At 40.9% G+C, this 27,300-nt stretch overlaps 1 protein-coding gene across 1 annotated transcript; it reads left to right on the plus strand.

The window, feature by feature from the left end:
- The first annotated feature begins 1,326 nt into the window (after positions 1-1,326).
- On the plus strand, positions 1,327-27,203 carry LOC6507159 (F-box/LRR-repeat protein 16). Its single transcript, XM_001956533.4, has 6 exons — positions 1,327-1,787; positions 5,773-7,179; positions 11,779-11,952; positions 12,043-12,160; positions 24,770-24,965; positions 25,789-27,203. The coding sequence occupies exons 2-6, from the start codon at positions 5,965-5,967 to the stop codon at positions 26,084-26,086; spliced, it is 2,001 nt and encodes a 666-aa protein (XP_001956569.1). The 5' UTR covers positions 1,327-1,787; positions 5,773-5,964; the 3' UTR covers positions 26,087-27,203.
- Positions 27,204-27,300: the final 97 nt, after the last annotated feature.

The following is a 27,300-nucleotide window of genomic DNA, read 5'->3' on the forward strand; positions in this document are numbered from 1 at the left end:
AAATTATTATTATTTCTTTATTAATAATGGTTTCAAATTCATTATGTTTTATTTTATTTAAAACGAAGGGCTGACACACAACAGGGATTATAAAAAAAATCCTCTCCTAACTTCAGAGGATCCTTTGGTTTTTGGCGGTTAAAAGAGTGTTCCCACACCATATTCGGTACATATTTTCTATTTGGCGGTTTATTTGAAAGTTGTATATGTTATATAGATAAAAAGTTGGAATATTTGACTGTTTAAAACAAATCATCCTTCTTAAAGTCATTTTAAACAATAACTTAATCTCTCTGAGTTCATTTTATCCTTTTATATAGGATTCGTAATCCAAAACCAGCTGACTCCCATATGTAACCAACTTGGCATTGTGTTCTTAATTATGTAAAGGCCCGAAAAACAAGTCAGCTGCCAAATAAACACACAAGGAGTCCTGTCTGCACTCCAACTGCCCTCTGATCCCTGACCCCAGCACCACCCCCAACCCCACAGCTTTTGTCTGTGTTTGCGACACTGTGGGGGCGAGTGTCGTTCTGGGGGATTACAGCGGAATGCACTCGAACGTAAGGAGAGGTTCGTATTAAAAAATAGACGACCGTAGACAGCGGAGCATGAAATATTAAGTACTTCGCCCGGATAAACAAAGAAAACGGCGGCCAGAGACAACGACTTGTTGGATTATTTTCACTTATTTGTGCGGCCAAAGCCATTTCAAAGCAAACACCGCTCAAAGTGCTCATATGCAAAGCCCTCAATAAAGCTGCAAAGCAAATATAAATTCAAATTAAATGCACACAATTTAAGTAAATAGAATATAAGGCTTTATACTAGTATACTAGTTAGCAAGTTTATAAAATGAATATTTTCATAATGTTGGTTGGTTTTAAAGATACTTTATACAAAGTAAAATAAAAGATGTATACTAATTACTTAATTATCTGACTAATAACAAGGTTAAAATTAATTTGTATCTCTAAAAAATGTTTAAATAAAATATATTTTTCAGTGCTCCATGCCGCACGTGAACACCCACGGGCGATCAGAAGAGACGCTTTGGGAAACTCCAATCCAGGCTGGGTGGGTTTTCACCTGAGCTTGTTTACCTTGCAGAAACCCGAAGGGCGCAGAATCCGGGAGAGAAATTCTTAATGGTCACGGGAGTAGCACGAAATAGTGGGACGCTTTTCCATAAAACAAAGCAAAAACGCCCCCCCAAGAACCACGTCCATGGAGGAAAAGCTTTCACACGAGAGAGTGAAAGAGTGTATGGCAATGCGCAGGCTCTCTCACCCCCGCTCGGTAACTTTCTCGGCGTTCTGCAATGCTTTCGAGGAAAACAGGCTTTCCCACTTTCGCTGGTGGCATCCGCCTGCAATTTGAATTTTGAGTCGTGCCCGCTAACGCTCGGTTTTCTCGCTTTTCCGCTCAACCATTTTCCTCGGCGGCCACAAAAACAATTACAGGCGACAAAAGCGACGGGCTGCCAGGCAGCAGCGCACTGCGTTTTTGTTTTGTTCAGTTTGTGGGGAACGTTTATACTGCAATTTTCCACCTCGAGCTGCTGCAAGACGGGCCAGTTTCCTTGCGGCTTTGGTTTTCCGTTCGCGTGTGTTTTCTTTCGGCGGTTCAGTGTTTTCCGTGCGTTTGTTTTTCCACAGCGGGGGAAAGCCACGGGAAACACAAAGAGAAATTGGTAGAACGCGGCGCCGCAACTTTTGCCAAATTGATTTTTATTGTGCTAGACACAGAGTTCAAGCATTATATAAAGAAACAAGTACCAAAAAAAGGTTCGTTTTAAAAGGATTTTTCTCCTTTTTTTTTAATAACTAAATTCAAAGAAAAAATAACAAAAAAATTACTGGAAATAATGGCTTTTTCCGATGGTTGCACGTGATTTAATGTTAGCTTGCTTCACCCTCTAATTTGAAAATTCAACGGCTCACCCCCGAATGTTGAGAGCCGGTCGCTAACCGCCCCCAGGGGGTGGACGGGTCCTGGGTCCAGTGGTTGTCTGTGATGTCATACCACCCCCAACTAGCGACATGGACATAATCACAATAATGGTCTTAGACATCCTGGCGCGTCCTCTCGCTGGAGCTTGATTGGGCTCATTGATTTGCGGATTTCTTTACGGACCACTTTGCATAAACCCTCCAGCACTGCGAAAACTGTTTAATATTGTCGTTAAATATGTGCTTGTGGCGCACTATATAGTGCGAATGTACATATATATGCAATATGGGGCGGCCTACTCCACAAATCAGGTCAAAGTTGCATAGTGACCCAGAAACGAGCACTGACGTACTGCAAGGATACAAGATGGGATTCGTGACTGGGTTTGGGAATGACCTGGACATTCTATGGGGTTCCATTGCATATGGTTCTTATTGTTGGATGAAGGAATATTCATTGGATTCTTTGGAAATGAAGCATCTACCATATGGGTCAGCTGAGATCGAAATAATTAGTTTATATCTGAAGTGGGACTGGGACATTTTAGTTCTTTGCTTTAAGATTGTAGAACTTAAGCTTTCTTAGTTGTAATATTCGAAAATATTATAGTCCACTTTGTAATGGATTTTTAGTATCTCAAAGATTTTTAAGCTCATGAACTCACCATCAAAATTTCATAGATAAATATAAAGACTATACAATTTGTTTGTAAGAAAATAAAAATCACTTCAAAGCCTCAACTTCAAGGTGACATTTAAGCTTCAATTACACATCTTTTGTGAAACGGAAACAATTTAATGATGATTTAATTTCAGTTTAATGGAACCCCCAAGGGTCGGTAACTGTTCTGATAATTATTCCGGGTAAACTTTCAGCTCCCCCCATGAGCACTATGCAACATTATTGCAGTCCTCGTGTTTTGTTCGCCACATTCTGTTGGCCGCCCCGGCGAGGTGTTACACATTTTCCCTTCCAGCTGATAGGGAAACAACAGACAGAAGTGAACTTGGGCGGGAAACAGAGGAAAAATATTGACATTCGCTATCCGGGATGGTTACTATTTTCATTTTAGTCTCCGTCTCTGGTATCCGTCTCCGATTTTTGTTTTGTTTTGAATGGACGGAGAAACAAGAGCGGAGTGCTAAACGGGCATGAAAACAAAACGGGGACGAAAATCGATACTGTTACACGAATATACGGACTTGGGCTTTAACCCGGACTGAGACCCGGACCCGGACCCGGACCCTGTGTACCCGGGCTTCAGGGCTTCTGGGCGGAGTGGTATGTGGGACAGGCCCTGACACAGAGCCCGTACAGAGTTAGGGTAGGTGGTTGGCTGGAAAAATCCAATAAGCACGCGAACTCGAACTCGAACTCAAACCAACTCCAAAAATAGACACGGAGCCAAGCTGCGGAAAATGCGCATAAAGCGGAGGGCGAACAAAAGCGAAATACACTAGCAGACACGCTCCATGCTCCACCACCAACCACTCGACCTAAGCAGTTGTAGCAACCACCCAACCGCCCACAGAACCCAACCCTCCAACCACGCACACTCTCTCATAAAAAGACCCATATTTACAGCCAGCTGCGCCTCCCAGTATGCTACATATTTTATTTTAGTAAACACTAAAAAGTTTATTAACAATTTAAAAACAAATCCTCAATAAGAAATAGAATTATATATTTATAAAATATATTTTAGAGTTAGTATTATAATCTTCTAATTCTTATAGTTAAAGTAGTCTTCAACTTTTCTCTCTGTGTAGCTGGCCAAAGTAAAGTTTTGCCAAAATTCTAGTTGCATGCCCCAGGAGGGAGTGGCATGGGGTGGGGGAAAATGCACTTTCCGGAATATTAATCAAATTACTTAGCTTTTAATTAAACATTTTAGGAAAGAGCAAAAATGTTGCTGCACTTTGCTTGCCAAACTTAATTGCTCTTGAATGCTCTGGAAATTTGTGAAATATTGGGGTTAACTATCTTAGAGTTTCATGATAGTTTCAAGATAGTTTTAGATAGTTTAGTAATACTATATTTCTATAAATTGGCTTTACATTTTCACAGGAGAGTGAGTTAGAACCTTCTTGTAATCACAAAAATTAAAGGTTGGCGTTCGCAGAGACCGTGATTTATGAAATTATCAAGCCAATTTTCACTCAACCGTCGAGACACTCGCTTCCACTTCAAGTAATCCAATTGACAACCCACCAGGACCTGCCCACTTTCGGTAAAGTCAACGGGGATTGTGTAACTCTGGGAAGGCAGTCGGAAGGGTCTGAGGAAATCTGGCAGGATAATGCCAACATTCGGCCATGTCGTGCACAAAATTTGTATTTGCATTTGTCGCACAATCAAATCTCGACAATAAAAGGCAGCGGAAAAGAGTCTGAGTCCTGCCACAAGTCGGTTTGTGGCATACTCTCTACGAAAAAATATAATTTACTTAATAATATAAATACATTATCCTTTAAGTTATTATATCTTTTCCAACCAATTATCTTCCCCTCAAAATGGATTATTCATATAAACTATCTGTATCTAGACAGTACATCTTTTATGGATAGTGTCCTTTGGCAGTAAGATTCCCCTTTCGTATCAAGCGGAAATGACAGACAAAGCCAGCTTGGAGACAATCGGCCACGTCCCTGGGCGCCCCTTTTGTTTGGGCGCACGTCCAAGCGGAAGGCCTCCGGCGAAAGACAGCGACGAATGCGATATTTAAGTCTGAGATTGAGGCACTCAGCCTGCTCAGTCAGCGGCAAGGATAAGGCCAAAGGATATGATGCAGCCGGGCGGAGCAGAGATAACAGCCTGCAAAGGGTTACCTTGAGATCCAAGTCCGTTTCCTTCGCAAATATGCTCTGACGCATTCGTGTAGTTATGGCAATTAAATTCTGACCTCCCACAATTGACCAATTATTCATTTAATTGAGCTTTTAAGTTTTCGGTTATTTGCCTAAGGATAAAGGACTAGAATTTATCCTTGACATAATTTAAGTAAAATGGACTGTTCTTTCATCTACCAACTGTAATTTAAAGTCTTAAAAGGCAACTCCACGTCAGCCTGAAGTGTAGTAATCCAATTGGGAACCTTTGAGTAACAAGCACCCCAAGGACCAATGGCTCCGCCCAACATTCGCAGGACTTACAACTTCCGGACTAAAATTGCAAACCAAAAAGCCAATGCACCGGTTGGCGGCGCATTACCTTGGCTTAGTTCGGCACCATTTTTCAGCCAGTACATACATTGTTTTGGCTTATCGGTGAACTTTTTGCAAATACAACAAGTCACAGTAGGAAATAAAATCGAGGTCGGAGGTTACGGCCGGCACGCCAGTCCTACGAAAGTGTGCCATAAATCTGCCCGTTTTTGGCCACTTTTTTGTTTTTGTTTCTTTTTCCGTTTATATGACGAGCCATGCGAATGTTGCAAGTTTTTGGAAATGGGGCAGGATCCAAAGAAATCGTTGACATGAAGTGACAAACTCGGCAAAAACTACGCTCGGCAATTTCCCACAAATCATGTAATTGCAGTTATCCTTGTGGAAAACGTTGAGTGCTTTTTGATGGCTTTTTGTTTAAAAAAAAAAAGAAATACGTATATGATGGAAAAACTTGAGACTTTATGAAAAAGACTATTTAGTTTTCTTTATTATCCTGGATATTATATAGTTTAGTTTATAGATCTCTATTCCTAAAAATATTCTTAAAGCCCCTACTGTTTCAAGCTGTTTAGTATAAGATACTCCAATATAATTTCTAATAACTTACAAACCTTTTTATTAAACCATTTTTCAAAACATTTTATCCTTACAGTTAAACCTCGCTAATTAGCAATTAAAAAAAGGACAACAATGTTCAGCGCCACACGGAATGTAAAGGATAAGTGAAGAGCCACTACAAAATACCAAACATTACGTCAACATTAGAGGGAGAGACGAGTAGAAGAAAGCTTTTCCCGAGGGCCTATCCACCTGGGCGGGCAAGGTGAATCTGTTCCAGCACACCATGTCATCGATCTCGGCGCAGGGCGTGGTCGAGCGGGCCTCCGCCGAACTGTCCAAGCGCATCAACGGGCTGGGACTGCGCTCGAAACACCACCACAGCGGGAGTGGGTCCGGTGACGCGGCCTCCACCCCCGGAACAACCGCCGCTGCTCCCGCGTCCAGTGGCAAGACGTCGGTAATGGAGCGGGTGACGAACGCGCTGTGCGGCGGTGGCAACAATTCCAACTCCAACTCCGGATCGGGTTCCAATAGTTCCGCCAATTCCACAGCGTCGGCAGGCGCTTCTGCTGCCACATCGCCCGCCAGCAATGCGAATCCTCCCCAGACACCCGACAAACCCTCCCGGGGCAGCAGTCCTAGTCCAGGCGGCATGTCCTTGTCCAGTGGCCAGACACAAGTACCCAACTCCACTCACCATCTCCTGCAACAACAGCAGCAACAGCAACAACAGCAGCAGCAGCAGCAACAACAGTTGCAACAGCAACACCACCAACTACAGGCCTCCACGCTGATCAACTCCAACCACCATGTAATGGTGGGTCCAGCCCCGCCCACGGGCATGCCCCTGGGAGCACCGCCCACTCCCACGGTCAAGTCGATTGCCAAGCAGATGAATATAACCATACCGGGCGGCGGAGTCGGCCCAGGATCTCCCACATTCAGCACAATGGGCATGGTGGCGGCGCAAAAGGCTGCCGGTGGAGGCACTGGAGGAACGCCACTGCAGTTGCGGAAACAACTGCCCAATCCTCACCTGCATCACCCGTACGGCAGCATGGGCGTCAACCAGTCCGCGCTTATCCTGCAGCACCAACTCCACCCGCCGCCCATCCACAGCATCGAGTCCCTGATGCTGGACGATCGTTTTCTGAGCCGCTTCTTCCAGTACTTCTCGCCGTACGAGCGTCGAGTCCTGGCCCAGGTGTGCGTCAAGTGGCGGGACACACTGTACCGCAGTCCACGCTACTGGAGCGGCCTGCTGCCGACCCTCCAGTGCCGCGAGCTCCGACAGATGCCCAGTTGCGATCGCAGCAAGCTCTACAACTCGCTCATCCGGCGCGGCTTCCACGCCCTCGGGCTGGTGGGCGCCTCCGACGAGGATGCCCTGGACGTGGTCCACTCGTTCCCGCTCGCCTCCAAGCACGTCCATTCGCTCAGCCTGCGCTGCTCCTCAATCAGTGATCGGGGTCTCGAGACTCTGTTGGATCATCTTCAGGTGAGATTAATAATTATTATGCAAAGAGTTTAGAGTTATGGAGTTAAGAGAGGGTATGGTCTATGGAGAGTACAGAGTTTAAATACTAAAATATATATAAAGGCTTTTAAGCAGTAATAATAATTAATATATTTTTATATTCTATTAATATCTAGATATAAAAATACAAAAGAAAATCTAACAAAACTTGAAATCTTACACGTAGCTCATGAATATTTAAACCACTTTTAAAGCCAGACTTTGTTAGTTTCTGTTGAAAATATTTTCCAAAATGCCTCTGTCAATCTCCAGAATAAATAACCATTAAGATAAATCTTTGCGAAAATTCATCCTAGCAGACTGAAAAAAAATTTTTGGCAAGAATCGTCCTCAGTCCTCAAGACCCTACAGCCCTCCAACCCTACGCCCTTGAGATACGAGTGTATAAGAAAAGTTCTCGTCTACCCGTAAGCCCGAATAATGGAATGTCGTTTGTTTAAAATGCAAGACAACTTTGCCCCAGGGCTGAGGCGGCAATGTCCGGAAATCTGGCCCTAAAGGCCATCCCTGGGCATCCCAGGGTGTTTGGATCTGGGGACTCAGCTGTCCCATGCAAACGACTTTCATTTGGCTTAATGTCTGACTTGGTTTTTTTTCCCTGTTCTGTCGGATATCGCATAGCCCCCCTTGTGGAGGAGTGGAGAGACTGGAGATATTTTTGCCGAAACATTTCGAAGAGGATGTGTGGACGTGTGGGCGTGTATGTGTGGCAAGTTGACAGTGGTCAGTCCCCCTCAGTTCGGGGCATCGCTCAACCAAAATAAATTCGCACACAAATCTGTGCTCTGGTTAACGCTAAACTATTTTCATTTTTATTTCGGGACCTGTGCCGCGCGCCAGAGAAATGAAACGTGTCAGAGCTGAAAAGTGTGTCATCGGATGGTCGGCGAGTGCCCGAATTTGCACCCTCTCGAACTTGTCTGGCGGCATAATGAATTGATGCGATCAATTTCAGATGCAAATCACATCAAAGCCTTCATAAATTTCATTTAATTTAGCCAAATATTTGTGTGAGCCAAGTTGTGTGTTCGAATCACTCGCACTCAGCATTCATAATTTCTACGCTCTGCCAGGTGAATATTTTATGAGGTGGGCTAGAGTATCGGCCAATTAGCTTTTGTTTAGAGGAATATGAATTGCTTGTGTTGGCTGAAAATATATATTCCCAAACTAATTTGTGCGGAAACAGTAGTGGTGTGATAATAGCGTCTTTCTATAAGCAGAAATCTAGAAAATCAGCTTACCCAAGGTCCTGAAAATTACCTTCATTAAGGCCACAGCAATCCATAATTCTATGGCTTTCCCATTTGTTTCTCGATAGACATCCCTGTAATTTCATATTTTTTTGTCGGACTGCCTCAATAATCCCCAGCAACCCCAATCGAATTTCGACGAACAAGTGGAGACCTTAATTGATGGCCAACTGTGGTGAGGGCCCTGGGCAAACTAATCCATTCATTTCATGGACCAATCCCAAGCAATCTGCGAGCCTAATCCACCAGGGACCCAGCATGGGGCACCGGAAACGAAGCAAACACATACACAGTTAGTGGCATATATGTACACTCCCGAGTCCGAGTCTCTAGTCTCGAGTCCGTAAAGTGGATAATGTTTTGGTGAACTGGCTGTGGCCAAGTTGGCAGAAGCGTTTTCCATGATTTTGCGGTCCTGTCAGCTCAGTCCATCACACACTCAATGAGTTGACTCCCATCTCCTCTATTCTCCTCTTCTCTGCGTAGCCAGAGTCCTTCTGTGAGGATATATAATTGAGTTTCTAGGGTGAACTTTAGGAAAGACAGAAGCCACAGGGCGGATGAGTGATGAGACAAGATAGCAAATGATGTTGATCTTTGGATGGCAGTCTCTTTTATATACACATTTAAAAAAAATATTAAAATTATCTAAAGCAAACTTTAAACCGTAAATAAATAAAATTAAATAAGTAATCCGGTTTTAGCCACATTTTTCCAACTAAAATGCTTAAAAACCAAAACGCGCCTACATTGCGTATGAGTAATATTGGTGACTGGGTTTACGGCTCGCCTTATGGCCAACTTTAATGGCTGAAACAATTCCACCCCGGTCACACGTCACACAGGACTGCTGATGTCAGAATTAATCCAGTGTGAATGCATGTCATGTTTATGAGCCAGGTTCCACGGTCAGGACCTAAAACTTGGGCCCTGAGAGGACGGAGGGCCCGACAAGCGGTTTGATTGCAAATTGTTGTCGCTGACAATGTCAACAACAATGACACACCGGGGACAAACGGAGCCCAGCAATGATGCCCAGAAAGGATCAACCGCACCGGGCTTAGGAATTCGACCTTGGGGACTATGCATGTGTGAATTTTTCAATCCCATTTCCCATGTAAAATGCGGAAATAAAAAGCTAACCAACATGCAAGGCTAAATTAATGCCTAGTTACTGAATGCGACGGAAATGCGGTGACTTTCCTGCATTCCCATACATATTTAATGCCAAGAGTGTGCTGCAGTCGCTTTGGCTTTACTTTATATGCAATTTCCGCATCGCAATTCCAAAGTTTCCACTCCAGACTTTAGGCCCCGGAGCACGTTGAACTCGATACCGCTGACCCATAAAATTATGCTACGCTCTTGCACCTCCGGCCGTATATAATGCGGATTAAATTGAAACTGCAATTGCGGCATTAAATTGGCCAATTTATTAAAGTATACCAAGGAATTGCATTTAATTTGCTATGAAAATATACGTAGTGTTTACTGTTTCATAAATATTGATTGATGGTCCTTTCCAACTAAAGTTTTGAGCCTCTACGTACGGGAAACTAAGTAAAGAGAACCATACTTCAGCAGAAACCTCAGAAGCCGGAGGGAAAAACTTTATCCAGCCAAATAGTTACACATTCGTGGATGTGTTTTTTGCCTCCATTAGCATTTCATTGTTGGGATTCTTGTTGGCGTGGCTCGGTGACTTTTCCCCATCGATTTTGGCTTCCCCATCGTCCTGACACATGGTGGCAGTAAAAAGTTTCCCTTGGCTGCCTTAGTCAGTGTAGTGTGTGGGCAAAAAAAGTTTCACAATTGTCCATAAAAACAAAAACAATACGAAAATACATATATAAGTACCAAGGCAAAATCCAAAACAACAGCCAAGCATTTACAATTCATAATGAAGTCATGCCAAAGGCTTGTATTTTCTCTTTTTTTTTTGTTCGCCTGATTGCTGGAAAAGTTAACCAATGTACAGAATCCAATTACTGGCCATGTATATTCAACATATCCTTAATTATACCATTTTATACGCTAATGAGTTGGGACTGGGCTTTTAATTTATGCAACGTTAATAATGTAAATAGTAGTCGGTCTTAAATGGCTTTAAATTTAATAAAATCTTTGAGCAGGCAAATCCTGGGGATACTTCCGCAAAAGATACGGATTTAATTCGTATCTTGCCGTGAGTTAAGCTGTTTACGTTTTATTATTTCTCGAATTCCTTTGCCTTTCTCGCTCATATAAAAATAATTGTTGTTTATCCTGGGGAGTGGATTTGATTCGCCTTTGAAAAAATGCGTTTTGTGTTCATGTGACCATCCGTTGATTTTCATTTTTATTTCACGCTTCCGGCTGCATTTGTTCTTTATTGTTTTTGTTTTGTTTGGTTTTATTTCCGGTTCCGGGGGACATTGTGAGGACACTGGTGGGATTATTCGACACAAAGTCTGCAACTCGAATGGGACTCCGATGTGATTTCCTCGCCATGTTTTGCACTTGAAAAGGTCAAAGTTTATCGAGTTATGGCATTCGAACTGCTTTTACAATAACACGTAGAGGAAGAGTTTATGAGAAGGCTTGGTTCATAAATCTATGCTCCTTAAACTGAGCTGGAGAAGTACAATTTAATTTATTGGGTGGTGACAGAGCCAACATATACATCATAATATAGTCGGAATTTAAATTCATCGTCACACTTAGTTTCCCTGCAATCTTCATGGTCTTGAAGTAATTTTTAAATAATTAACTGAACATTAAACATTTTCCGCAGCAGACATTTCACATTCACTGCATACTTACTTACCTGAGATTTTATATTTATTTATAATATATACCCACTCTTCTGATATATATTTATGTAAAATATATATACTTAATCACATACTTATTGAGATATTTTTGTTGAAATATTTTTCTCTTGCTTTCGTTTTCTGGTCGCCAAGTGTCAACATTTATGAAGGCTGTGAAATGTCCAAAAGTATTTTCGAATATCATCGGTGTGGCAGATCATAAAAACATTTGACGATCTGACAACAGACTTCACACTTTTAGACGGATATACCAAATTTCAGATTATTGAAATTTAAAAAGAAAAAACACAGGCTATTTAAAAGTTTTTAAACATTTTCCAAATAAGTAAAAAGTCTTTTGATGGAGCTTGTCCCTTGGGCCATTAGGTGATTCGATTCTTAAATACTATTCATAATAAAAAGTAATTTAATTTAATAAAAAACCAAAAATTGAAGTGTAGAACATTTATCATTCAATTATGAAATAAATCTTATTACTTTCCTGTATTTTTCAGAGTCTCTTCGAACTGGAGCTAGCAGGATGCAATGAGGTGACCGAGGCAGGACTGTGGGCGTGCCTGACGCCCCGAATCGTGTCCTTGTCGCTGGCGGACTGCATCAATATCGCCGACGAGGCAGTGGGGGCGGTGGCCCAGCTGCTGCCCTCCCTCTACGAGTTCTCATTGCAGGCAAGTACAAAGTGGACAACACAAAAAAAAAGAAGGATTCTGCGGTTTCCGGACTCAAACTAATTGAATCTTCTCCTCGTTCCCCATCAGGCTTACCATGTCACGGATGCGGCTCTGGGCTATTTTTCACCAAAACAGAGCCACAGCCTCAGCATATTGCGATTGCAGTCGTGCTGGGAACTAACCAACCATGGCATCGTTAATATTGGTAAGTGAATCGCCTCTCCAGTCCTGGAATTAATCAAATAACATGTGAAGCGAATGTGTAGGAGAGAGCTTCAATTTGTCACAGATAAAAAATGGTAGCAGTTGGCAATATCACTGAAAAAACTATAACAAATTTTATGCAGTCTCCATAAAAAGCAAATCATCAGAGAAATATCCAGTGAATTATTTTATTCTCAGTGGAAGCTATAATTCCACCGTACAATCAGAATTGTTAAGCGCTGCTAAAAGGCCGTTTCCATCGACTGTAATGTTTAATTCAGAAATGTGGACCTACAACTGGGCTACTACCATCCTCATGTATCTCACAACCGTGTTGAGAATATTCCAGAAAAACTGTGCCGGATATCTACCGGGAGTGTGCCATGTTTGGGGTTCCGAGTCGCAGTCGGAGTTGTGAAAGGAATTTTCGAACATAACATTGTAATTGAAATGCCCAGGCTAGTTGCTGTGTCCTTACCCGTATTCCTTACGGGTTTGTCCTGCTTCCGAATGCCCAAAAAGCGGGTATCCTTCGGCCCTCGTCATCATTTCAAAACACTGCCACTGCACTCAACTAATTGAAACTTTTTGTGGGACACACTTTTTGTGCCAGCCTGTTTCCTGGCCCCACAAAATAAGCAGCCATTCCAACATCCTTTGACATCACATAGAAAAAAGGACCCTTTTTACACAAAAATTGACAGGGTCCAACCTAAAAAGAGCCCTGCCCTCGGACGTCCTCTGATTTCCTTTCTAAACAAATCCAAAAAGCAAAAAATTGTTTACGAATAAACTTTTAATTAAATTAGATTCAAATGAAATTAGAATTTAAAGCTTGTATAATATTTTGGAAAAGTAAACAAAACTCTTTTATGATAAAAACAAAACTTTGTGTAGATTTCTAAAATCAGTATCTGAAATCTAAGAATATTTTTAAATTATGTGTGATAGTTTTATATGAAATTAGACTTACTTCTGTGGTATTCAGTTGCCATGCTTTTTCCATTAAAGGGTTAAAAATATCGTAACACTCTAAAACAGTGGAAGTTCAAAATTATTTTACGTCAAAGGATATGTCTGTGGTACATACCCTTGTGCTTTTTTTCAAAAGAAAGCGACTGACAAGGCGGCTTTTGAAAACGTAATGGCTTATTATCGAAACACTCAACTAAAAAATATTTTATTCAATATGGTTTCATTTGATTTTTGATCAACTTACAAGTCACAATAGCCTGAATGAATTCTTTGCAGAGCTCGTGGATGCCTGCTTTGGATTTAAAAATCATTAACAAAATAATTAAGGGAATAACAAATTTCATTTTAAAAGTTTTGAAGTTGAGTTTATTATTAAATATGGGTTCTACATGATTTTCATTTAAGTCCTCGATATAATTAGCTTTTCATTTTAAAAGCCACCGTATATAATTCATTTTCTTAAAGCTATTCACTATAAAATTTTATATCAACATTTTAAAACATCTCCTAGTCAAAAAATTCGTTTATTTAAGCTATTAAGTTTTCGATTATGGCCACGAGTGTTAACCCTTTACTTGGCCTTTGAACACATTCAGGATAAACATGGTCGTAAAACACTTTAATTGACGTGCAGCTCAGCAATTTTAAAGCGTGCTTAGGGGGCTTTTTCAGCTGCCTGTTCGTAAACTCATTTAATATGCGATCGACAGCGCTGGAAAGCATAAACCTGGCACTTCTTCCCCTTTACTACTTTACTATTGGCAGGGTTATGGGTCGGTCTGGAGGTGCAGGGAGTCGGCAGGTGGAAGGTTAGACTCTTTTTCACTTTGCCTATGCCAGGTTATGCCCGGTGACCTTTGATGCCACCCACCCACCACCACCACCTGAGTCCACAGTCGGGAGCCTCGACGAAACTTTGCAATCAATTTCATGGCACGTCATTTTCTTTTCTCCCCATCACCATCATTCCCCGGTTGCAATCAACAAAGGCAAAGGGCTGCCACTGCCGCAAATTAAGCTGCCGGTTGCTGCAGGCGCCCAGGTAGATGGCTTACCTGGCTCCTATATCCTCCGCAGCCACAATCACAAGCACACCAAGCCTTTTCCCGTGCAGTGTGTCCTGAGTGTCCTCAGTTAACCAGCCAGATTTTAGTTTTCAGGCGGAAAAGTCGCGCTTCGCAATCGAATTATTACAGTTCAATGATCAGCGACGCAGGTCCTTATTAAATATTCAACGATATTGCACTGTAATGTTTTACATAAAAATACTGAAAAATACCACAAATATTCTAGACTGCCAACATCTACATATTATAAATATTAAACTTTATGCCAAAAAAAATATTAAATCCCACTTGTACACACACTTTTTCAAGCATATTTTATGCCTCTATTGAATTTTGATGGATGGAAAGCCAACAAAACAGCATCAAAAGCCGAAAAATTCCAATAACAAAAGTATGAAAAGCATATTACACATCCGCCCCGTATAACAAGGATTTCCAGCCTTCTGTATGTCGGCCTGTGTTTTATTTGTATTTATGTTGGGCTGGGGGTTCCTGGGCTGTGAGTGTAGTGGGCGGTGGGCGGTGTACTATGTACCCGCCCATAAGCAAATAGGCGCCATATTTAATGATGGCATTTTGTATAAATTGCCGCCCAATCATAAACTGTTTGCCCATCGAGCGTAAACAAGTCAACAAAGGAATAAAAATCAAATTCGTTGAAGGAACAGATAAATGACAACATCCGTTGGTATTTATTTATTTTTCGTTTTATTTCGAATGACCGCAGAACGGAAATTCGTATTTAATTAATGGTCCTCCTCGAATATTTAGTCCTCGAAGGAATTTGGCATTGATTTCCGCCATAAGCCAACCACATAATTAATGCAATGGATGAATTGCTTTTTATATTAAACTAATTGATGTTGAATTTTTAATTGATTCAATTTATGTGGAAAATACATATGAATTGTTAAAACATCTCTTCGGATACTTTTGCGTTTAAACCCAAGCATATTTTTGAAAAAAGTTTAGACCAAACACTTAAAGCATAACCTTGTCTAAACCGTTGTCAGAAGTTGGCTAAAACCCGTTCGCACAGCTAACATTCACAGTTGCCCTGTCAGTTGTTGCGTTGCCTGGTGTTGAACTTTTAGCCCCGACGGTGGCAAAACTTTTAATAACAACTCGCAGGGGCTGCCACTGCCCGGCGGCCATGAAAATGGTAGTGACAGTGGCAGTGGCGCTGGGTCCTTATCACAACATCGAGAAGCCATTTAGCTAATTGCATTTGGCATCTAATTGAATTGGGCCAAGCTTCAGGTTCGGAGTGATGGCTCCGCTCAGCTGGCCAATTGCCAGGAGGCATGTCCTTGGGTACAGAATAAAAAAATATGCGAAAAACTGGATTAGGATTATGTAACAGAAAAATCAGGTTATTTAGATACTTTTTTTCTTTATAGTAATAGTGGAGGCTTATTAAAATATTAAGCAAAGTATTAAACCTCTAAAAAATACTGTTGTAAATCATAAGCTGTATTGTAGCGAATGTCGTAAGTAAGCTTACTATCGATAATTACATAGGGATGAGAACAATGGTTCCTTACGATATACATAAATTATTTGGTATTTATGCTATTTGGTATATTTCACCAAATTTGTAAACTTTTTTTGACTGGAATACCCCTCAGACCAACATATTTTTGGCATGGCTTATGTGTGGCTATGGTGGCTTCGGTTTCTACTTTGGGGATTTGATTGCCAGGTGGCACATCATTTGGCACGCAATCCTCCTGGCTGGCGGAAACGGAAACGGAAGAAAGAAAGTCCGCTCGACGCTCGACTCTCGAAAGGCTGACACATTGACAGGACGCCCTTGCGGGCCGCAATGCTAATTGCTAATGGCGAGGTCGTTCAACCGGGCGTATGCGTGATTTATGAGTTCGCACGTGAATGGGGCCTCCTGACAACTGGCAATGCGAATGCGAATGCGAAACAATGAACAAGTTAATCTCTCATTAATTAACAGTGTCAACAGACTTGCCGCCTTTCATTTAGCCATACGCTCGACCAAAGGAATAATGGATAGAAAGAACTACAAATAATGTCGGGCGACAAATCAAATTTTTCTACCTGTCGCCACGATTCCTTTCTTCAATCTTTTCGATGAGCAGCTGCAGAAAAGGCCAGAGGCGTAGTCTATTTTTTTTTTTTTTAAATGAAAAGAGGAGAATGTCTATCCATCAGAGGAAAGAGTTAAGTTTGTGAGCAATTAGAAATTTTTCTAAATACCCCTTTTTCTACGTCTGTGGAATAATAAAAATCTTGGACGTAGGAGGTTGTGGGAATGGGTGGTGCTTGAGTGGATTGGTGGGGGTACTTTGCTAATGAAGTGGTTGCGGTTCGTTTCGCGTCTGAACAATTGCACTTGTCGAGACGAGAGAGAAATGCTCATCAATTTAACCGCCAAGTACGCCAGAGGCAACCACATTCATTCATTCTGAATCAAGAATTGTGTGTTTATAATATCCCGATGTGGGGATATAAAATAAGGAAATAAATTGAGTAAATTTTCTATCTTTTATTTAATTTCTATAGATGTAAATTAATATAATTTTTTGACTTGTATTTTAAAGATATTTAAGTTTTGGGAGCAGGACCTTCAAATGATTTTTATTCCCAAAATCTCTTAAATTAAATTATTAACCACTTTAATTATAATTATATTTGAATTTACTTTTTATTTATCTTTTCTATATTCCTTTCCAAGTCTTTTGTTTAAAGAGCCAAAAAAGAAAAGAATTCCTCCTCGTTGAGACATCGAATTCATCTTCTTCATTTGGGTGGCAGACAGTCTTCAGTTCCCCTCGCAGTCCTGAAATTGATAAATCTAACCAACTTGCAGCTGGCTGTGGCAGGCACTGTAAAAAATAAATAAATGCTAGGATATTTTACAAAAAGGATTAAAAAAGAAAATATTAAACAAAGTAAAGATAAAGTTTGATGGTTAAACTCGTATTTAATTCTCTTATTTGGTGTTTAAAATTATTTTTGGTTTTGAGTAGTGCAATTTTGAAACCCCCAGCTCTCCCTGGCCTATTGGATTCTATCCGCGGATGATCCACCCAGTCCGCCACTGATGGGCGCCCGTCGGGTGTCGTGTTTATTTAATTACATTTGCATTTTCAAGGTGCTCGATGTTGCTCCTGAGCTTGTGGTTGTTCCTGTTCGCATTTCTCTTGTCATTTGTGTGTTTGGGCTCTTTTTTTTGTTTTTGCTTTTCTTTTTGGTGCTTTCTTGCTGAGCAATTTTTAATTAACTTTATTTTTATAAAAGCTCTTTGGGGGGCGATGCCATCGCTTCCCCGGCACGCATCCATTCCGCCCCTGCCCCCGACGAGCATTCGGCCAAGTTGTCAATCAATTGTCAGCTGTTGGCCGTTTTGTGCTTGGTTTTGACCATGAACTTAACTTAATTCGCACAAACTAGCCACTCATTTAGTTGGGTTTAAGGTAAATAAAAATAGCCTTAAGAAAATGGTCAAATTTATGGTTTTTGAGGCAGTATCTGAAGTCTCTTTATGGCTTAAGTTACAATTCGTCCTTTGATTGTCCTGAAATAATGAAATTCCTTTAAACTGAATAAGTTATAAAACTGACAAAATTTATTCTCGAATAAATACGCACTCTGGCAGATGTCCTTTGAATGGAAACTCGAAATGACACCAAGATGCAGAGCAAGGACACAAATTGTTCTATGCCTCTAGAAAGTTTTCCGGCACAAAATGTCAATGTAAACATGCAAGTTCAAAGTTGAGGGCCATGCCGCAAAGAACATAATTGCTGGCTTATATAATACAATTTGAAAGGCTGCTGCCACATGCAGGACAAGTCCCTTTTACGAAGGGGTTCCTTGGGAACGCAAAGGCATGTTGTGTGGGCGAAGTGCAATCCTGTTTTAATTGCATTTGTCAGAGACAGGACATGCATAGGGAAAAGGGAAAGGCCAGGGACTGGTGCACGCACACGGCATTACGGCGGAAATAAATAGTTGCACGCAATGACGCACGCTCGAAAATCGAGGAAAAAAAAATGAAAATCAAACAGCGGGCGGCGCATTAAAGCCCACGCAAAGAAAAACCTCACGGGAGGGCTCAGTTGCCAGGATGGCCATGCTGTAATGATAATGATAATGATGTTGATGATGTTCCATGATGACAGCTGTGCCCCCAAATGGGCTACCGCGTCATCAGATACCAGGCGCCCACGTGCAGCCTAGTATTATAGAGTAGTTCCCATCCACATACCCTTCCAGGGAAAGTGACATCTGCAGGGACTTTCTGTCACTTTCGCCAAATAGACAGGATGGGGGCGGTTATGGGCTGGCACTGGGGCTGGGGCTGGAGAAAGTGCCAAGTGAAATTATACACAAAAGTCAAACTGGGCCAGGACATAAGCCATGTTGCTAACTGGATGGTGATGCGACATCTTTTAGTTTTCTCTTGGAGAAACTCAAAACAAAGTTACAAAATAACTACCTATCTCTGTCTTACGTAAGCCTAGTCTCAATTACTATAAAATATTAAAGGAAATAGTTGCAAACTAGCCAAAACAAAACCGCTGCTAAAATTCTCAGCAATTAAAAAGAAATCCTCGAGCCGAGAGCCAGGCCAATTGAAGTCTAAACGAGGGTACGAGTAATTGACGTCATTAGAGTCTTTACTGTGAATCGGGCCAAGAAGCGAGGCGAAAGGATTCGCCAGACATCAGGACACGAAACTGGGTTAACAGTTGGCTGCTTTTGAAAGGCAAAGAAAGGATGTGAGTGAATAGTGTAGAGACTCCGGCCAACTGCCAATCAAATTCGCACACAGGAGCCAGTGACCCGCGTCATGTAGAGACTGTTTCGCTTTCAAGAAGTCCTAGGATGAGAAGGATACCCGGGGACTATTAGCCCACATCCTAGCCAAAGCGTTATTAATGAATTTTTAATTCAACACCCACACGCTGTACACTGTGGGGCAGTTGGGTATTTAGCAATTAATTATTAAGCAATGTAAGCACTATTTCGCAATCCTTTTCTGTCCAACAAGTAAACTGAAATAAAACAAACAATGTGTTGGATATATAGTAATCTCAATTACCAATTTGACAAGCAAAACGTTGCCGAAAGCACAAAAACACAATTAATTCTGATTGAAATCGTTCGCTTGCAGTGATTTCTGTCATTCTGCCAAAGAAATTGTAATTGTATCTAAATTATTTCATTTCCTCTCTATTTCTTTGTGGCACGCTTTTTTTTTTTGGCGAATTTGTTGGAATGGTTTGCATAATTTAGAGGACGATTTAGTGGCATAAACGAGATGATGTTTAAACCATTTCCCCACCTTTAAGAGCTCTAGTTTGTGTAACTCTATCAACATGCCATTGGCAAAGTTGGCCCCTGAAATTGACATGACCTCTAGCCCGAACTTGGTCCCCTACCCCCATTCAGGAGCTAATCTGCCATTGCGCAACCTCACCGCATTTCGCGGTGGGGTCAACTTTCCCGCCCATCGCCATGGCAACTGTAATGAGATGGGGGGAGACCTAATGAGGCCTGCACGTTTCGAACATTATTTGCCTATGCCATGGGGACCCGGGTCCCGGGTCGCATTCCTTCCCCCGACTACTGACATTTTGCTCATTTGCGCATTCATTGTTTTGGCCTCAAAGTTTGCCGTTAATTGACAGGCCACTTAAACCCCGAAGCGGTTAAGCCACTGCCTGGAAAATTGGTTGGGATTTGTGCCAACACTGCAACATCAGCCAAGTAACTGAAGATCTTAAACTACAAAGAGAATTTCAAGGGATTCTAGGAATTTAATACAAAGGCTTTAAAGACGTTTTTATTCTAAATCTTTGTTTCATCTGACATGCTTCATCGGGAGCTGATTAAACTGAAATACTTTTATGCTGCCACTGTCACTGGCAGAGCTGCTTTGCTTAATATTCTCGTAAAAGTTTTGTTGCCTCTGTGAAATTTCATGGCATTTTCCAGCGAAACCCTGGCAGTACTTCCGAGTAATTGGCATAATGACTCCCCACCACGTCCACTGCTACTGCCAGTGGCAGCAAATTGAACTTAAACTTTAAGCAGCTTTGCACGGGTTTGCATGAATGAGTTTTAATTTTCTTGGGAAAAGTCGGAGAAGCAGATTTAATTATTGATTCAACTTTGACGGGCTTTGGTCGTAAAATGATTTAATATTTATTTGTATAAACACCAGGTGAAATACTTTACAAGTACTTGAATAAGTAGGCAACCAATGCGTATACGTAATAATCACATCACGCATACGCTCCGTATGCTCATGGAAGTATCAGCAAATGCAATTTGCCTCATTGACCCCAAAAGCGACTTGTCGGGCCCCAAACGAGGCAATTTGGAAAATCAGCAATCATCAAATGAATGTCATAAACAAATGCTGAAATGCGAACATAAATTCGAATGGCAAAAAATGGCAAGACATGCCCAGAAAATCAATAAAAATCGTTGACACGACAAAGGAGGTGAATGATAAAGTCATAGAATATACCATTTTTTTGCCAATAAAAAGGGAAAAGTTGAAAAGTTTGAAATGAAAATAATATTATTGGTCATTGGGACAGCGTGTGCTTGAAACTTTTGCTAATGAGCCAATCAAATTCACAGATGTCAGCCACGATAGACTAAATATTTTCTGACAGCTGATGGAGAAGTGGGTGGGAAAGCGTATCCTTGAATGTGACATCCAGGAACTTGCTGAGTGTGCAGAGGTGGGGAAGCAAAAATAGCAAAAAAAGCGGAGAAAACAGAAACTGAATGCCAAACGAGCCTCACATAAACGTCGCTAGTTGTTATGGGAAATGTAAATGTATCTCATAGATACACAAGTTACAAGTTGTTTGCCTGACATGTTTATGTTACCCACCCATCCCAGGAGCAGGATCTCATCCCTCTATTGACACTTGTCCCTGTCTCAACGAGTGCGTATGTGCGTGCGTGCGAATGAGAAGTAAATATGTTTCGAATATAAACCAGCTTTTATTTCATGTTTTCGGGACACTATTTTTGATGTCCTGCCACAGCCGCCGCCGTTGCCGCTGTCCTGCCAAGCGCAAATTTTCATTTCCATATCAAGCAGCCTACCTGACTTTTCTCTCCCTCGGCTCATAATCCCTCGCAAATTCCCAGAAAATGAAACCAATTTATTCATAGAACGAGTGATTCATTTCCAACTTTTTCGACAAGTAATTTTTATTTTCCCTCGAGTCCCAAAAACAAAAAATGAATATAAAGGACACTTTTTAAATTGACCAATATTAATTTAATTAAAATATGAAGAGAAACATGAAATACTTCAAGGTCTAATGATTGTAAAAATATTCTATAAATATTCCCAATCGGTTGTACTGATTATATGAATAGTCTGTTCAGGGTAACCCTTTCAAGATTGCGTTGTATTTTCTATTTGGCATTCAATTTTCTTATCAATACTAATTAGGTTGAGATTTCCCTAGGTTATGAGACCTTAGTCTCTTTTAAAAATAATGTTTGTAGACATTCACAAATTATTTTAAGAAATTTAATCACTTTTCCAATAAACCTACTCATTCTCCAAAAGGAATAATAAATTTAATAAAAATAATTCACACCAAATACAATGTTTTCTTTGCTGTTTTTTGCTGCAATTTCAGGATTTGTGATCGCAAAAACGAGTAATCCTGTATGTCCTGTAAAATACCCGTTAGTGTCGGTCACAAAACGAAACTGCAACATTTCTGTTTTTTAAAAAAAGGCACTTCACTCCGAAACAATAAAAGTATAAATTTCGTATTGGGATTTGGATCGAGATTGAATTTGAATTAGAAACTGAGAATCACGAGATGGCTGCGCATCGATTGAGCTCTGATAATAAAATGAATTGCAGCGGCGATCGCTGGGCTGATAAATAAGCGGCGACTCATCGGTGCCGTACTTGGATGCCATGTGAGGGGCTTCTAATGCACAATCCCTGCACTGAATTCGCTCCGAGTGAAATTCAATAGATGTCACTCTGGCCGCGATCGATTATCTATCGCCTATCCTCCGTCCTCCGTCCTCCATTCCGGCATAACCTTTCGCCCGCTTGCCCCTCCTGTTGTGGTCTGGTTGTGTCGCCGCCGGCGCTTAATAACCAATACGAGCACTCTGCTTGGTAGTGCATCGTAACTGTATCTACGTTTGTGCAACATCTATCTACAGTCAAGACTGCTGCTATAAACTTTGATTTTTCAGGATGAAAAATAAATAATTGGTTTTAAAGGATAAATGGTATAGTTGGAATAGGCAGATGTGAAAATTCTAGCAGGTTCTGAAGGATAAAAGTTGGAGATGAAGGAGGCAGTTGATAAAATTCCTTTTTCTTAGCATTTTCCCTTCATTGAATTAAATTCTTTATAAAAGAATATAGACTGTATGTGCACTAGATGTTTGTTTGCACAGAGACGCCTTTGTCGCTGCTTATTTTCTTATTTTTTTGCGGTTTTTAGCTTTTGGGGCGACATATCTAGTGCTGCTGCTGCCTCTCTGCTCCCGTAGATACAATTACAGTTAGCTCCTTGAGGAGCTGCCATCGCCTAGCAACACTGGTCGTCAACGTTACGGTTATTGTCACTGCTGTGGCTTCTCGCTGAGTCTGCCCCCTGAAGAGCCCCCCTCAATTACTGGCTTGAATATGCATAAGCCATGGATTTGCAATTCCTTTGCCAATTTGAAGATATCCAGCTGAAAAGGGAATCTCTTGAATGTATTCAATATTTTAAATGGAATGGCTTTGTGGCTCCAAGTATTCATTCCCTAAAAGATACACCACCAGTTCCATTCAATTGATTTTTATTCAATAAAATGGGAATAATTTAATACTTATTTTCCTCGTTTTGATAGAAAATAGCTAAATATTTCTTCCCTCTAAAAACACTCTTTAAAACAAGCAACTCTTTATGAGTTCCAAGTAGGTTAGTCAATAGACAAGATGGTTGTGTTAATTTTTCATAGCCCTTTTCATTCAGCTCGCTGTTTGCTTTCCAGCTCGGCCGTTAGTTTTCCATTTTGGCCCAGAAGTCGGCTAGGCGGCAGTATCGCGGTTATCTTCATGTGGATTCGCTCGTTTGCCCATATTTTGTAATTCAAATCGCTTTTCGTAAGCCTTGTGGTTTTTTTGGTCAGAAGCCAAACAAGGAGAGCACCCAAGTAGTGTAGTTTGCTCTAACCAAGTACTGCTGAGTTCGAGTATCTGAGTATCTGTCGGTAACCAAAGTGGGCCACACACCCACCCACATACATCCATACTTGCATATGTGAGTGCACTAATAGATACAGAAATACTTGGTTCTATTATAAAATATAAATAGTAACTGATACTATTTAATACTACTAAGTATTAGGTATTTAGTACATGGAATGTATTCATTAAATTAATAAAAAAAAGTATATATATTTATTATTTTCTATAATATTTTTTTGCTCTGTGTGAGCATGTTGTGATAAATATGAAGTCGCTCTAAATGAAAACAAAGCGGCTTACAAGACCGGACCCTGCATTTTTCGACTTCCTTTGATACTGGGTAAGTGGGAAGTGGTTGTTGGGCGGAATATTCCAGCAAAGATACACACACACTGTCTATCTCCTTGGAGTTTGTTTTCCCTGGGCCCTTTATCTCTGTTTACGCAGCCGCCGCACGTGTTCTCCTGCCTCCTGGACCTCCTTTGGTGGCCACCCCGTCCTCCGATAAGAGGAATATGCCTAATTCCCATTAGCCAAAGTCTAAGCGGCTTACGAATGGTAATTGCAGCCGTATATGCATAATGGCCATAAGTTATCCATTATCGGTTACATATTATCGGACAGCGCAGACAACCCTTTCAGTTTTCTTATATTTTTTTTAACAAAAAAATAACTTTATTAAACTTATCATGGATTTTGTTCCATTTCTGTCTTAAATCCAAGCTGAGTAAACGCAGAACATTGTGCCTCAATCCACAGAAAGGACACATAATTCGTAATTCAGAACAAGAACAGAACAAACAGAACCAGATTGTGACACTGCAGAATGTGGCACAGAACAAACTGCAGTCGACATAAATGGAACGGGCCGAGACAAGATGTCTTAACCAAAGTGGAACAGTAGTTGGGCCTTAAATAGACACCGTAATTAAATACACCGCACATTAAGATAGTCTATCTAAGAGTAGAACAGAGCTTAAATTTACGAAACAAATGCGGCTTACCCCATAACCTAATTAACACACAAATTGCATTAATTTTATCTCAAACTTACGATAAGAAAATTATTTGAATTGCATGTCAGCACTTCTCATAAGTTAATTCAAGCGTTTCATAAAATTTGAAAGTAAACTTTTTGTGACAAAGGCTTTCAAGTTAGTTTCTTATCCTCGATTCCGCGGCTGATGCCGCTGCAGCCTACGTGCTACCCGGAAGTGGAGCAGCTGCAGCGAACTTTGCTACGTGAGGTGAATGAATGCAATTGCCGGTTGAATATTTCACGTCTCCCCTCTACAAATTCCTAAAAAACTAATGCCAAACTTTTGAATCTCCCCTCTGATTTCAGTGCACTCCCTGCCGCATCTTACGGTCCTCAGCCTTTCCGGTTGCAGCAAACTGACGGACGACGGAGTGGAGCTCATTGCCGAGAATCTGCAGAAGCTGCGCGCCCTGGACCTGTCCTGGTGTCCACGAATTACTGACGCCTCGCTCGAATATATCGCCTGTGATCTGAACCAGCTAGAGGAGCTAACGCTGGATAGGTAAGTTTCTACTGCCAACCAACTGCAAGGTCAACTGACCCGCCCCTTCCTCGTTTCGTAATTATTCATGAGTAAAATTCAATTTCCGGTGGAGAGTGGCGGCGCCTCATCTCCGGCGGCAGCCACTAGTACGTAGTCTCCGTAGGGTTGGGCGGAAGCTGCAGGCAGGTGTGCTGGAAAAAAGTGAATGTGAAGTGAGGGGACCTAGCTTTAGCTTTTTCTTATTTTTTAAGGAAATCCACCGCAATTTTTGGACAAAAAATATAAAATATATTTTGATCCCAGATTTTAATGCAGATTGATGGGAAATCGATCTACAAATCGATTAAGGTATTCCGCTCAATAATCAGATCAATATTGGCAAAGATATGGCCTTCGCTGGGGGCAATTTGTCCTTCCATGCATATTCGAAGGGGGCCCCCAGAATTTTTGGACAAAAAATCTAAAAAATATTTTGTTCCCAGATTTTAATGCAGATTGATGGGGAATCGATCTACAAATCGATTAAGGTATTCCGCTCAAGAATCGGATCAGTATTGGCAAAGATATGGCCTTCGCTGTGGGGCAAATTGTCCTTCCATGCATATTCGAAGGGGACCCACCAGAATTTTTGACAAAAAATCGAAAAAATATTTTGTTCCCAGATTTTAATGCAGATTGATGGGAAATCGATCTACAAATCGATTAAGGTATTCAACTTAAGAATTGGATTAATATTGACAAAGATATAGCCCTTGCTGGGGCTCATATTGTCCTCCCACTAGTTCGAAGTGGACCCTCCAGAAAATTAAAAAAGTCTTTAATTTGTTTGTGTTTTTTTCAGATGTGTGCACATTACGGACATTGGAGTGGGCTATATATCCACCATGCTGTCGCTGACCGCCCTCTTTCTGCGGTGGTGCTCCCAGGTGCGGGACTTCGGGCTGCAGCACCTCTGCTCGATGCGGAATCTGCAAGTGCTATCGCTGGCGGGGTGTCCTTTGCTGACGTCATCTGGACTGTCCAGCCTGATCCAACTGCGGCACCTACAGGAGCTGGAGCTGACCAACTGCCCGGGGGCCTCGCACGAGCTTTTCGACTACCTGAAGGAGCACCTGCCGCGCTGCCTAATCATTGAATAATCGATGAGTGGGCTGCCCTCGGACGCTGATTTAGAATTAAATTCGGTGTTTATTTCGTTTTGGGATGAAGATGCCCGTTTAAGTATGCTAATTTTCCGGCAAGTTCCTCGCGTGCTATGTGACTTTAACTTTCCGTCAACACTCTACTCTACCCCTTATAGTTTTAGACTTTTTATGATTTCTGCTGTGATTTGATACGGAACATAGTTAAGTTGATCTGTTTAAGACGATGAAGTACCACAAAAGACCCGAAGATGATATTTATTTACATGCAATACAATGTGTCTAATATACATATACATAAATATATATATATTTCTATTTATAAATATACATTATTTATATTATTACATTATTGTAGTCTTTTAAAAACGTTTTATTTACTTCTCTTGCTGTAACTAAGCATGCAGCTTACATGTAAATTATGAAACAAATAAAAAACCAATCAACACAAGCGATAACCAAACATTGCGCCCAGAAACGACAAACCAAAATTGAAATTTAAACAAAAAACCCAGAATACAAAGCGAATCAAAATATGCAATTAACCTAACATTAGTTCAAATATAAACAAGAAAACAAAGCAGAATATTTGAAAATATTTACAAGTTGAGCGAAAACATGCAAAAGTTGCCGGAAGCTTTAAATGAAAATTGCAATTAGAAATTAAAAAACGGAAAACCTAGACTTTTGCAATCCCCTGACCAGAAAAACTTTACTTCGATTGTACCATATGACTAATCTGTAATTAAAACTTATGGCTAATGAAAATATTTTAAGCAGGAAATGGGAAGAGATTAAATGCACGCTACCAATTGAAGTCAATATTTAACACAGTGTTTAGCAAATTGTTGTCGAGTTTTTGCGGATCGCAGTCTACTTTTGGCCGTCAAAGATACTCAATACATACATTTATCTAGCTTGCATTAAAGCTGAGCCCCTCATTTAGTAAAGCCCTCAACCACACCTATTGTAAATGCTTTGTTTTTAAATCAGGTGAGAGGGCCATTCATCATGAACCACATTAAGAAAATAAAGATTGCAAATTGCAATCCTTAAACCAACAAAAAATCTCTAAAATAAATGAATGATAAAATAAATAAATGGAAAATCTTTACGCCACTAACTTTTACTTTTGGGAGATATTCTTGGGGCTTAGGTGATCTAATTTCATCGTTGACGTTTAAAAATATAGATTCTAATTCAACGATTAA

The sequence above is a fragment of the Drosophila ananassae genome, chromosome 2R (genome assembly GCF_017639315.1).
Source record: "Drosophila ananassae strain 14024-0371.13 chromosome 2R, ASM1763931v2, whole genome shotgun sequence".
NCBI classification, from domain to species: domain Eukaryota; kingdom Metazoa; phylum Arthropoda; class Insecta; order Diptera; family Drosophilidae; genus Drosophila; species Drosophila ananassae.

Coding starts and splice junctions, on each gene's coding strand:
- LOC6507159 (XM_001956533.4), top strand. CDS start 5,965: ATGTCATCGATCTCGGCGCAGGGCGTGGTCGAGCGGGCCTCCGCCGAA. Junction 11,953..12,042: donor TCTACGAGTTCTCATTGCAG/GCAAGTACAAAG, acceptor GTTCCCCATCAG/GCTTACCATGTCACGGATGC. Junction 12,161..24,769: donor CCATGGCATCGTTAATATTG/GTAAGTGAATCG, acceptor CTCTGATTTCAG/TGCACTCCCTGCCGCATCTT.